Genomic DNA, 13,464 nt, shown 5'->3' with positions numbered 1-13,464 from the left:
GTGTGGCAATAGAATCTCTCTGATAAAAATGCCCCTACAGTTTCAGTATTATAATGAAACGAGAGAGATTGGTTGATATTTCTAAAATAATCTTTTAGATTAATTACGAAAAGAATTATAACTTTATACATGAATACTAACTCCTGTAAACCTTTGTAGTGTAAATCATTTTTGACTCTTTGTGAAAATGCCAAAACGGATAATTTTCTCCCAAATTTTAATTTAAATTAATTGGAATTTATATTTTATGATTTTAATTTCATTTCACATAGTTCAGAGCACATTACCCGATATTACAATGCATCTTCCATTGAATGGCCATTAAAACCAGTTATCAATAGAGCCATTTTAAAATTTTGCTTTCCATACAAATGGAAAACGTTGAGTGGTTCAAATTTTAAAAAAAAAAAAAAAAAGGTAAAAGAAACATCTCATGTTGCCACAAAATGGAAATCATAGTTCTAATCTTATGACAATTCTTTTACAGACCTTATCTTGTGTGGAATCCAAAATATTGAGTAATCGATGCATATTTGAAGAGAGATTATTGTGAGTAGTCAAGATAGAAAAGATTTAAAGTCCAATACTGTGTTTTCCGGAAAAAAAATTCGTCTGCCAGTAAATGGTGCAATAAAAAAATGTCGTCATTTTCCAAACACAATCAAACGGAGAGAAATTTTCTCTCGAGATATTCAATTCCATTACCATTTTCCCTTGACAATGATTTCATGCAGAATCATACATTCGATGAAGTGTGTTTAGAACAACTACATACTCTTCATTTCGGCATGGTCTGACTAGGTTGGCATTTGATTGACTCTGAGTTTAGTTTAAAATTGAATAATGCTGACGTGACCTCAAGATTTGATCTCACATCACCCTTACATGAAAGTGTATGGGAACCATAAATGCATTTTCTCGAGATATAAGTGAAAAAGTATGGTTCCTATCCACTTTCATGTCAAGATGTGCAATATGAGGTCCTATCTTGAAGTCACTCCAGCATGACTCTTAAAAATAATGGTTATCAATACATGGGGAGTTGAAGATATGTTTATAAATAGAGAGAGTGAAGAAGAGTCGAGATTTTCTGACTAAAAAATTTTCATTCAGTCTGTACACAAATGACATGGCAAGGGCACAAAATCTTTGATCATTTTCCTTGTGTATCCCGAAGAAAAAGATCTACGCTTCTGTGCCCTTATCACATCAGCCGTGTACAGACCAAGTGAAAATTTTCGAGTCAGAAATTCACAACTCAGTGAAGAAACACACTCAATTTCAAATCCCCACTTACTGAAACTTCAATTCATCCAACTCCCATAATTAATGAAGCACATGCGCAACATTGAGTGAAAGCCCTTAAATTAACTTCTAGCTTGTGAGAGAGACCCAAACATAGCGGATAACATCCAAATGATGCTTTAAATATTTGCTTTCCCCTCCCTTTCAACGAAAGTAGCCCAAGCAGGGTGAGAGAACACTTGAAACGGTGGTTGTAAAGCTTCTAATCTCTTCGAAGTGTTACTATTACTCAAGAATACCACCACACAACATAACCAAAAGAAGTTAGGCCCATGTAATTATGTTTCAGTAGTACAGTGCAACTGTAACATCAGATCGGGGTCACCCACCTCACACATGTCCAATTTAAATATCCAACTTGGTAAGGGTTAGCTTTGTCATTAATGAAGATTCACCCTTTCTCCTGGGTTTGAGTCACCACATAACACTTATGTTCTTATTATGAGCTCACGATATGGTTTTAGTGTCAATACAACTACACAAATTGTATGGCGTTGTCACTGCAACCAAACACCATCGATAATTTCAGGCTCCATTTGCTAGCCTAACCATAAGTTTATTACCTTCACAAGAGATATCATATCCATATTCCCTCCCTCATTGTGAGTTTCTACACACTTGTAGTGCAACTCGATGAACTACAACAACTGATGCACTAAGTAAAAAAAAAACCCAAAAACCTTTAAGATTTCAAAACAAATGGGACATCAAGCGCATCTATGGCCCAACAGCAATTTATGTAGCGGATTGAGTCATACATACCTATAACAAATGCGAGACCTTGGTTGACAGAAAGTTCTATCACCAAGAAAGCCTTACCCCAAAATATTTGGGGGAGAAGAATTGAAAACAAGTTTGAAGAACGAAATTAATGTAGTTCAGAGAATCTGCTAAAACTACAGTTTGAACTTATTTACAAGGTGATTCCTTTCTGCGAGTCTACTATTCTATCTTTCACTGCAACCAAACACCATCGATAATTTCAGGCTCCATTTGCTAGCCTAACCATAAGTTTATTACCTTCACAAGAGATATCATATCCATATTCCCTCCCTCATTGTGAGTTTCTACACACTTGTAGTGCAACTCGATGAACTACAACAACTGATGCACTAAGTAAAAAAAAACCCCAAAAACCTTTAAGATTTCAAAACAAATGGGACATCAAGCGCATCTATGGCCCAACAGCAATTTATGTAGCGGATTGAGTCATACATACCTATAACAAAATGCGAGACCTTGGTTGACAGAAAGTTCTATCACCAAGAAAGCCTTACCCCAAAATATTTGGGGGAGAAGAATTGAAAACAAGTTTGAAGAACGAAATTATGTAGTTCAGAGAATCTGCTAAAACTACAGTTTGAACTTATTTACAAAGGTGATTCCTTTCTGCGAGTCTACTATTCTATCTTAGAGATTGGATTCAAAAAGGTTGTCAAGTTGGTTCCTATAAATTAAACATTTCAACGACATTCAAAGGGGGTAATGTTTAATAGAAAATGGGTTGGTGATAGAGTAGTTGCAAGTTGCTGTCTTACAATGACTATTCAACGGCTCAAGGCGATTTCTCCACCCACCCACCAACCTTGCCTAATCAGCTCTATCAATACCATAAAAGTTCAACAATACACACAAATACATGCAAAAAAATATGCTACAGAAAATGATGTATGATGCCAAATGGTAAACAGAAAGAAAAGAAACGACTCTGGTGTGGGAGAATCCTAGTCGAAAGGAGGATTTCTTACTTCTTGTCAGATATGGAACATGGAAAACAAAAGAAGCAGCATATGGAGAACAAACACAGATGTTATTAACTCAAGTGAAAGGGCTCAAATTATTATTATTATTTTAAATATCAATACATGTTTCAATTAGTGAGGTATAGAAATATTTCAATCAATATTAAGATACTATAAATTTTTAGGAACGACAAAAATATTATATTAATCATAGAAAATCGTGAAAAAGGTGCATAGAAATTTAAGGTAATAATAAAATAAGCATGGGTTGGAACAGCACTAGTTGTGTTACCACAAACTTGGCAATTAGTGATTTCCCTTCAACATGGTTTTCCCACCGTTCTCATTTTGTGGCTATCCATTTCACCATGAACTAGACAAGACTACAAAACCTGTGAACCATGAATTAATGTTATTTTCAAGATCTCCATGATTAACTAGGAACAAAATTTACATTCCATAATATGACTTCATAATTCAAGACATGCAAACACACAGATGGAATAAAAAAAAAGATCCCGTCAGTTGGCTGAGGGCAACTAAAAGCCGTAACAGATCTTGAGTTTGTCTACATCCCTTGGTCAATGAATAATGACCAGTACAAGCTCGATTACACCGAGAAGATGATGGAGATCATGTTATAGACAACTGATGGGTTAACCTGTTCAACAATGATTTTGAGTTTCCATCAATCAAGACAGCACAAGATTGGACAATATTGCCAACGATAATCAACAAGGAATTATAGGGATTCGATACTGTGGGAATTCTAGGTAGTTTGTGATAATGTGGAACTCACATGCAAGAGAACCCTGCAATGAAACTAAATTGCTTGGACTGAGAAACAAAAGGTCTTAGTACTTGAACGTACCAAACAAACTGAAGATAGACTCCCAAGTTCCTTGATTAGCCTTCCGAAATCTGCTGCCGCTCAAGCTCGGTTATATTTTCAGTCAACCGACTTGCAGTATCATTTAGCATATCATTGCTTCCTCTGCATTGTAGCAGTTGCTTCCGAAGATTTCTCACAAGTTCATTGAGTCTTTGAATGTTCTTTTCTTGGGATAAGATAATCTGCAATTGATGAGTGAATCTCCGATAAGCTCAACGTTACTAAAAAACCATTAAAAAGAGATGGTAGATTGCATAATCACCAAGTCAGATTCAGGAATATATTTACAAGGGAAAATTTCTAGAAAAAATCGGGCTAGGTCTTTGTAATTGTTCTTACTCAGTAGTGTCCTCATATTAAATAAACTCTCATATTAAACTATAATAATAAATCACCAAACTTCATATTAACATCATCCATACATCAACAAAAAAGAAACTACATGTCTACAGCATATTCAAGGTTTATATTGTCCAAAATAATAATAATAATAAATAATATTACAATCATGAATTCAAGTTCGGAATCATCAACTGATCAAAATCATCAAGGGCATGGACTTCTGAAGTTCACTTCTGAAAATTGACAGATAGTTCATTATAATTTTAGCCTTTGGCTACCTGTGAGAATTCATCTTGGAGTTCCAGAGAACTCCAACTCAAGTACTTTGTCATATATATTGATAGACACTACTTTGTCAATTTAGATAGTGTATATCCTTCAATATGCTTTGTGGCCGACCAGGATTGAGTGGTGCAGATACATGGAACACTGGTATTATTTCTCTATTATTATTTGAGGCATAAAATATGTTTGGCAAAGGTTGGGTTTCTATGATCATTATATCCAGATACAATTGATGATGACGATGATGTGTTTTCTTATATAGAGCTCTAGGGTGAGTTATCAACTTTCACTTAATAAGAAGTTATAACTCCCACCTCATAGGTAGAGTGTGGTAACTCCTCAAAAATGACAGTTACGAAGAGTTGGAGAGTCAAACTTTTTTGAAGTTGTACATTCCAAACACACACATGTAGAGCAACTTTTGTGAGTTCCCAACTTCCATCCCCAACTCTATACCTCCAAGATGGCCACAAATTCAATATTATCCTCATTCTCTAATGGTTTATTGATAAAATGATCACCATCATCAAGGTCATCTCCTCTTACTAGTGCATCATCTGGGATTGAGAAGACTAAAATTTTACTTAGGCTGATTGCTTGAGTCTTTTTGTTCTTTATCTGCACATTTCTTCATGAAATGCACGTCCTTTCAAACAAATATCAAGTCATGTAATTTCCTTGTTTCCAATCTATTTCTCTTATAAGTGTTTACAATCTCAAACACATTCCAACTTCTTTCACATGCAGAAATGTCACAAGGTGGGTTATGCAATTTGACGACCGACTATTGAAGAACCTCAACGCCTATATGTCGCCCCAAATTCCTAAATAATGAATACAAATACATAATCATTAATTATTGATTGAACCTTGACAATCTATCGAAACTTTAGAAACTACAAGACATACATATAAACCTACTTAGATGTGTATCATGAAGGTGATCAATTGCCATTTCAGAAAAAGCTTTTTGTGGTAAAGTGTGAGCTCTTTACCAATTTTCTTTTTGACAATACTAGAATCAAACATCTTGGCTAAAACCTTATCGAGTCCCAGTTTCACATCTCTATCCAACTTAACGAGTTTGTCATGAAATAATTGGAGATTTAATTAAGTTCCAAAAGCATGTAGAGGGCTATGAAGAGCTTGTTTTACCTCTCGTTTATAATCTTTCAATAAGCTTCATACTTGTCAACATTTCCTTCATAGAAGCCTTTAATGGCTTCTTTTACCCTATCCATGGTTTTACATAAATATCTCATGGTGGAGCCATCTGCATTTACCATCCTCAACACTCCAAACAAAGGTTCAATAGCACACAAACCTTTTCGCATATTTCCAAAAATGTATTTCCCAGGATAGTATTCAACCTCCATTCCTTCTATTTTATTTTCAAACTCTCCATTCAACTGCACTGATCGTAAATTGTATTACTTGTCCTTTTTCATGATAGATTGCAGATAAGAACTATATTGCAAATTTAGTAGCCCTTGGCCCTTTTAATTTTCTTCCACTGGTATGAGATTGCATGAAAATCAAGCACATGCTGGAATACGTAGAAGAACTTCACTAGAATTTGTGCACTTTCAAAAATGGCCTTTCACATTGGGAAGCTCATCTATTTTCTCCAAGATGAGATTCATGCAATCTATCACACAAGATGTCTTGAAGATGTTTGGATATATATATTTTCAAAAATGATTATCGTTGAGGTGTAAATTGAAGCACTGGCAAACATAAATTGGAAAACTTTTTCTGAACCTATTTCTTTAACTCCATAACAAATGAAGTTTGCAATGTAATTGGCATATTTTTTCTTCCTCCAAACGCATTCAAATTTAAGAAATTGTCCCCTTAGGACAAGATGCAAACAAATTTATGTGGCATTTTTCTTCGATCAATCAACAAATCCTATATTATTGTGTATAGGGGTGGCAGTGCGTTGGGTTGAATCATGCTGAGGAAAAGGGTCAACACAGGTCAATGTCCTTAACCTGGACACGACCCATTTAATAATTGTGTAAGATTAGTCGACAAGAACACGATTAGGATCAGCCCAAAACACTACTTTTTTCTTTTGAGTCGTTTTCACGGTTGTGTAAAGAATTGCCAACCGTAATTATGCATCAGAAACAACCCATGAATCTTTGATTTTCTTGATGTAATCTCCACTTTCTCCTTTCAAAGACTCTACAATCATTTTCTCATTGTTTACTGTCAGAAGAGCTATACTTTGTACCACGATTTGAGATGGCCATCATTCTTTCATGAAACCCTACCATCCTCAACAAATTAAATGGTAGATTATTCGCAACCATTTTTACTACAGTTATATCACCAAACTCATTTTTTTTTCAAAAGAAGTGGTTGTTGGTTGTCGCGAACTTTCCACTAATCTTAAACAACAAGCCATAATTGTGGTTGACCTTATACTTTCGGTGGTATCCCATTAGATGGCTTCACACAGTCAATTATCGTTAATCTCTTTTATCACACATCCATCTCCCTTATAACATTTAATGTAATGCTACTAACTGAATCAAGGATTTAAGGGCATGTAGACAGATCTCTTTGTTAACTTAGAGAAATGATTCTTCATTCTCATTATTATTCCCATGAGCATTTCTTAACAAAATTTATACTTAATCTTTCCCCCTTCATAAATCCAAGTACTCCCAAAATGAATGTCTTTGTCTCAACATTCTATAGTAGAAGAGTGAAAACTTAAAAACAATCTGATTAATCCTTAAACAAATATTTAAAAGCAACCCCTTCCTCAAAGTTACAAATATATGTTTAAAAGGCATGTTTTAGTTATAGACTGAAGTTACAACTTGAATTTGTAGAAAATGTACTCAGAATATCAATTTTGTTTTTTCAGGCCAAAATGATATGATGTTTTCTTTTTTTTTTTTAAAGAAAAAAGAAATGTCAGTGCTGTTAGAAACTCATCAAATCCCATATGTTTTATGCAAGTATGGAAGTACATTGAAGTTCAACACCTTCTATTCTAGGAGTAATAGTTATTGAACAATATAAAGAATTAAAACATGTGAAATAAGAACAATATTATGTTGACACTGATCATGAAAAGGATGGGAAAAAAAAAAGGAAAAAAAAATCATTATGTTGATGTTATGCACTAATAATAAGTTTCTGATGCTAAAAAATCATATCTCAGCCTTGAAGGAATATTAGGATTTCTTAGCATAATGCTCTTAGAAGTACTACTTGGATTTAAACATCTTATAGGAGTTATATAAGCTTTCTGTTCTTGTTTATAAAGTATTTTGTACTCCCTGAGATAAATAAACCTAGAAAGTCTCTTTTAAAATATTAAATGTTAGCCAATGGGGATAAGCTATGATCATTAGGCCAATAATAACTTTACATGCCAACTTGTGAGCATGAGCTTCTTCTTCAAATCCTATGTTAATGAAAATTGTAACCATCCTCTTCAGATATGTATGAAAGAATATGATTCAACAACCGAAGCTAAAAAGAATGGTCCCTTTCCTCAACTGTGGAAGAATCCTAGATACTGAAAGAGGAAGCATATTGCAAAACCACCATGCTTTTGAAATTGTTGAGCCTAAAACAGTGTTCTTTGCAACCACCAAAAATCAACTTTCACCAAATCCGAAGCAACCACCCAAATAACCTTAAATGTGATTCGATGACCTCTCCTTTCATTTCTTTTGGATTTTTACAATGTGAAAATTTAGACTAATTACAATTTTATTTTATTTTATTGTTGGGAATAACTTCAAAATGAAGAAGAGTTTACCACATAAAAGCCTAAGAAGCTTGAATCCACGTGCATCTGATATAAATAATGGAATATTGGGTTGATAATTCATTTTTTCAACTACTATGCTATAGAGAGAATATGCATTTGATCTACAAGCATGTTGGATATGTACCCTTATAAATGAAAGAAACTATAATATAGTTAAGAATCCAACATATAGTGAGAAAAATAAATGATATTAGGAATTTAATGAATTAGCAAAGAAATTAATATAGTTAACTTGCCTTCTCTTTTACAACTTCTTCCCTTGGTGAAAAATGTTGCTGCTTCTGGGAAATACTCGGACTGGCTTCAATTTCATTCACTAGTTGTTGTTTCCATTCAAACTGGGATGTGATTATGAGTATCAGGAGAAGAAAAACAACTACCATTGGTCTCGACATCATTACAAACAGCTCTCACATAAACTGTAAACATTTAGCACAAGCAAAGTAATCATCGAACCAAACTATGACTAACGATAACAAAGCTTCTGATCTGACATTCTATAGTGATAAAAAAAACTAAATTTAGAACATTCATCAATTCAGTTTAAAATAAATTGAAAGTTCTTCACATTTCCTAGTGGTATCAGATTTAAAAGTTTGAAAATCTAGTTGATTTAGCAAAACATTTGCTGAAATTGTGAGATTTCCATTCCAACACACTATTTTTTTTTTTAATTGGATTAATTTTTTTACCAAATAGGAAAAAAATTAAGTTACATTACAAAAATTCCCATATCAAAATGTGATGTCTAATAATAAACACCAAGGGTATTTTAATAAAATTTAAAATAAAATTTTCCTATTTGGTAAAAAAATTAATTCAGAAATGGTAATTTATCATTTTCAGAATTAAAATGAATAGTGCGCTGGAACGGGAATTTCACAATTTTCTCTACTTTTTTTTGGTAATCTACTCAAAATCTCTCTCCATTTCAATGCTGCAACAACTGAAGATGCAAACTTGTTCCTTTTTCTTTTCATCTTTACTGGCAATAAAATCATGAAAAAAACCCTAAAAACTAAACCTTTTTTTTCTATTAAGCTCTCCCTGAACAGAGACAGCAGGGGATTTGTAGCTGCATAACCCCTAGATTTCCAGAGAAACGTACATTTGCCATACTCTAATCTTTCTAAACCTAATTTTCCGGCTCTCTTTGAACAACAATAGTAGAAGAAATGAAGAATTTAGTGAATCAAATGTTTACTAGGATTAATATCTCTTACTCTAATTTACTGAAATTCATCTCTATCAAGCTCCCTTTGAATATAAATAACAAATTTCACATAAAATCGAAAGTGAAGTTGCAGAAACCCTAGAATCCCCGAGAAAAAAACATAAATTTACTGAAAAAAACTAATTTAAAGAACTTGTAGTTGTTTACACCTATTCTACCACCAATCAACAAGAACAAAATCAAGGGTTTTGTGAACCAAATTCAACAAGAAAACTTACAAATTCCGCAAATTTCTGGACTTCTGCCATCTTGCTCTCAATTTGGATCAAAATCCACCTCTTTTTTTTCAAGAATTTGAGTTCAGTGGTGCAAAATTTTCTCCTCTTTCAGCTCTTAGGACAATGAGATCTTTAAGATTGATTTTATTTTATTTTTATTGTTAATTTCGCTAGTTGGACTTAAGAGAGTAGAAATCGATCAGACGTTCGTGAGTTAATTCGACAGAATTGAAGCTGTTAAAGGTCTTGGTGGGGGAGAATTTTTACTATGTAGAATAAAATATCAACCTCAGGATTTCTGCGTATTCAGTGATCGCCACGTATACAATTATTGCATGATTTTAACAAATTACTTAAGTACTTGATTCTAAAATACCCCTAACTTTTTTTCTTTTTTCCTTTTTCTTTTGGGGTGGATGTTTTGGTCAATATTAGAGAAAACCCCATGTTTTTAAACTGATGACTTACTCCCCTTGACCTCGGTTTCGTCTGAGATACTAATAGTAACTAACAAAAATTCTTCTTGACCGACGTCTCTGGATTCCCTAACATTGTATTATTATCACCCACTAAGTCTCAGTTCAAGAATTTTAATATGATTCCCTTTCGAAGCTCATGTGATACATGTTATCTAATGGTCTTTCCTTGTCTTCGACCTCAAGTCAAAATCTTGAATTTTTCTTATTAGAAAATCTGTTATTTTGAACTCATTGAACCTCGCATATAAATAAATAAATAAAAGGGTTAAAAACTCATTTTCAACCCACCTTTAATGTAATGTAGAATTCCTTCACTTATCAACCCCATAGTCCATCCTTCTCCGAAAATCCTATTTTGTTAATGGCTTTTTGAAGGTTGAAAGATAGAATTTAAAGGTTGAGAAAGAAAGAAAGAAAATCTTCAAGTTCTTAAACTCTAGGGAAACTATTTCTTACTTACTCGATTTCTTCTTCCATATCTTGTAGAAATCAATGATTTTTCAATACAAAATTCCATCGATGTTCTACTTCTCTAAAATTTCTAATAAAAAACCTTCAAACGATTGAACTTTAGGGTCAACTATTTCTTACTTGGTTAATGAGTTGTGATGAATGCACGTGGTTTTGGGTACGCGACTAACATGGTAAGGGCACAGAACCATAGATCTTTTCATTGAGATGCACAAGAAAAAATTTGCAGTTTTGTGCCCTTGCCACATCAGCCACGTACTCAAAATTGCATGCATTCATCATTATTCTTATTTAATCTCTTAATCAATGTGCTATAGAAACAAACGGTGCCACTTAGCTAAGTGGTAAAGTCTTGAGGAGAGTTAATCCCATGACCAAGGATTAAATCCCATTGAGCTCACCTTCACTATCATTAAACAAAAAAGCTAAAAAAAAAAAATATGTCCTATAGAAACCCTTGATTTTATTTACCCAAAATTTCATTGGTCTTAAAAAAATCCTATCTTGTTCTTGTAACTTGAAGGTTGAGGAAGATAGGATCTTAAGCTTGAAGAAAAGGATAAAAACTTTACATGTTGAAGATGATTGGCTTTGGAGAAAATTAGCTAGAGGTTGAAGATAATGGCATTTAGATCATTTTTTGTTAATTTATAACATAAAGCCTAGGCCAAGGGGGCATGCCATCAAGTTGAAAACACTTGGGATGTATCTTTACTATTGATCGATTGTTGGGGTCCATGTCTAGATCACCTTTTTTTTAGTAACTTAATAACCTACTTAATTAGTAGAATCTTTATTTCTGAATGCCCTCACCTTGAGATAAATATTTTAGTATCCAAGATACCCTTTTCTCACCTCTCTTAACTTAATTAAGTTGATCTGAAAAAATGAAAAGTGTTGAAATCAATGTTTAAATCATCGATCTCAAACACTTCAAATGTCGATCTCGATGACTTAATTTTTATTTTTATTTTTTAAGGTCAACATTAGATAGATCTTCTTAAAATACCAAAAATGTGTGTATTATAATGGTTAAATGAACACTAGGATTAGATGTTACGACTAAATCTACAAAATTATAAGTATGTTGTTCTTCGTTCATCATTCATTGTTATAAAACCATCGAAATATATCCAAAATTACATTTAAATCTTTGAAATTATGAGTATGTCATCCTTCATTCATCATTCACCTTCACAAATAGTCAGAATAGATCGTAGTCACAACTAAAATGATTAGGTACATTAGCGAAAAGGGTATTTTAAAACTTTTGTTAAGGTGAAAGGGGATTTGGAAAGAAAGATTTTACTACAAAGATATCCCTTCTCCTAGGTTCATTAAATAATTTTCCCCAACTTCACTATTATAGTTTTCCCCATGATATTGTGTATATTATTTTATGATATGACTTCTATAATTTATTGGTTCCACATCCGCATAGGGATCATTTTATTATTCTATATATACACTTAACTCCTAATAAAATGAGTAGTACAAGGAGATGAAGGAATAGTCATTTTTTCCGTCACAATGCTTACAGATTCTCCAATGTGTGCCATGTCTAAATTAACAAGGGTAGTTTTGTAAATTGAGGATGCCATTCAACCCATGCGGGCTCATGTGATTGGTGGATCCCAGATTCTGTGAGCATTTTTTTTTTCTTCCAAATTTGGTGGAATTGAATATTTCGTTTTAAAGTGTCCAAACTCTAAACAAAACTGTAAATTTGGCTAAAATTATGGAGAACAAGATTGATAATTAATTTACATGTTATAAATTAAACTTGATATACGGAGTAGAGGATTATAGGCTTTATTAATAGTAAAGAATTGCCAAAATCGAGCACATTTACCTTATCCCCCCAAGTAGAACATTTGGGTTATCTTGAAATGATTTATCTTTTAGATTTATTTGTTTTACATAGAAATGAGTATGAGTTCGTTAAGTAGAGCTGGAGAATTGAATATGAGTGTTTGATTAGTTGCAGCTCATTTTGCTTGGACAAGGATGATCTTAAAAGACTTGAGAATTTATTTGCGTACTCCTCCCATTATATTGTGCGACAATCTCAGTGCTATATACCTTGCCTCGATGGTAGAACAAAACCTATTGAAGTGGACTACCACTTCATTCGAGCAAAAGTAGCTCGTGGTGACATTTTCGTTCAATATCTATCGACAATTGATCGAATCGTGAACATATTCACTAAAGGACTCACATCCAGAAGATTTCAGCGTTTAAAGGCTAAGTCGACTGTCAACGAGTTGCTACTCCCCTTGAAGGGGCATGTTAGAAATGATATTGTTGCCACCTAAACTTGCCTCACCAGCCATGTTATCTGAGCTGCTTGTAACTTCCACATCAGCCATGATCTGTAACTATTGTACATGTTCTGTAACCATTGTAACTTCTGTAACTCTTTGTAACTACCCATGTTTCCACTTTGTAGAACTACTCTATTCGAAGGAATCTCAGAAAGACCAAAGCCAGTTTTTGGTTCATTGAATCCATTGGGAATTTGTCAGGTCCAAGGTAATTTGCGTTGGGTTTGTAATTTATGTAAGTGGTCTACTTATGGGGTTTGTTTTCTTTTGTTAAGAAGTCTTAAGTCTTTTCTAATGGAGAAAGTAGAGAAAGAAAACTCAAGAGAAGAGAGGTGGAGAGGTTTGGGAAGATTGGGATCTAGAAGAATGTGAA

At 33.5% G+C, this 13,464-nt stretch overlaps 1 protein-coding gene across 3 annotated transcripts; it reads right to left on the bottom strand.

Annotated features, from left to right (window-relative positions):
- Positions 1-3,267: 3,267 nt before the first annotated feature.
- LOC147395552 (uncharacterized) lies at positions 3,268-10,063 on the bottom strand. 3 transcript variants are annotated; one of them, XM_086450580.1, is made up of 4 exons: positions 9,818-10,063; positions 8,602-8,703; positions 3,919-4,121; positions 3,268-3,439 (listed from the first exon to the last, which is right to left on the bottom strand). In XM_086450580.1, the coding sequence occupies exons 1-3, from the start codon at positions 9,845-9,847 to the stop codon at positions 3,954-3,956; spliced, it is 300 nt and encodes a 99-aa protein (XP_086306706.1). In that variant the 5' UTR covers positions 9,848-10,063; the 3' UTR covers positions 3,268-3,439; positions 3,919-3,953. The 3 variants fall into 3 exon arrangements, with proteins under 3 accessions (XP_086306706.1, XP_086306704.1, XP_086306705.1); XM_086450578.1 differs by having other exon boundaries at positions 8,602-8,784; positions 9,818-10,058; XM_086450579.1 differs by lacking the exon at positions 3,268-3,439 and adding an exon at positions 3,454-3,708 and having other exon boundaries at positions 8,602-8,784; positions 9,818-10,058.
- Positions 10,064-13,464: the final 3,401 nt, after the last annotated feature.

This window comes from Akebia trifoliata, chromosome 8 (assembly GCF_017979445.1).
Source record: "Akebia trifoliata isolate Shusen 1 chromosome 8, ASM1797944v1, whole genome shotgun sequence".
NCBI classification, from domain to species: Eukaryota; Viridiplantae; Streptophyta; class Magnoliopsida; order Ranunculales; family Lardizabalaceae; genus Akebia; species Akebia trifoliata.
This window is presented reverse-complemented; position numbering and strand designations above follow the sequence as displayed.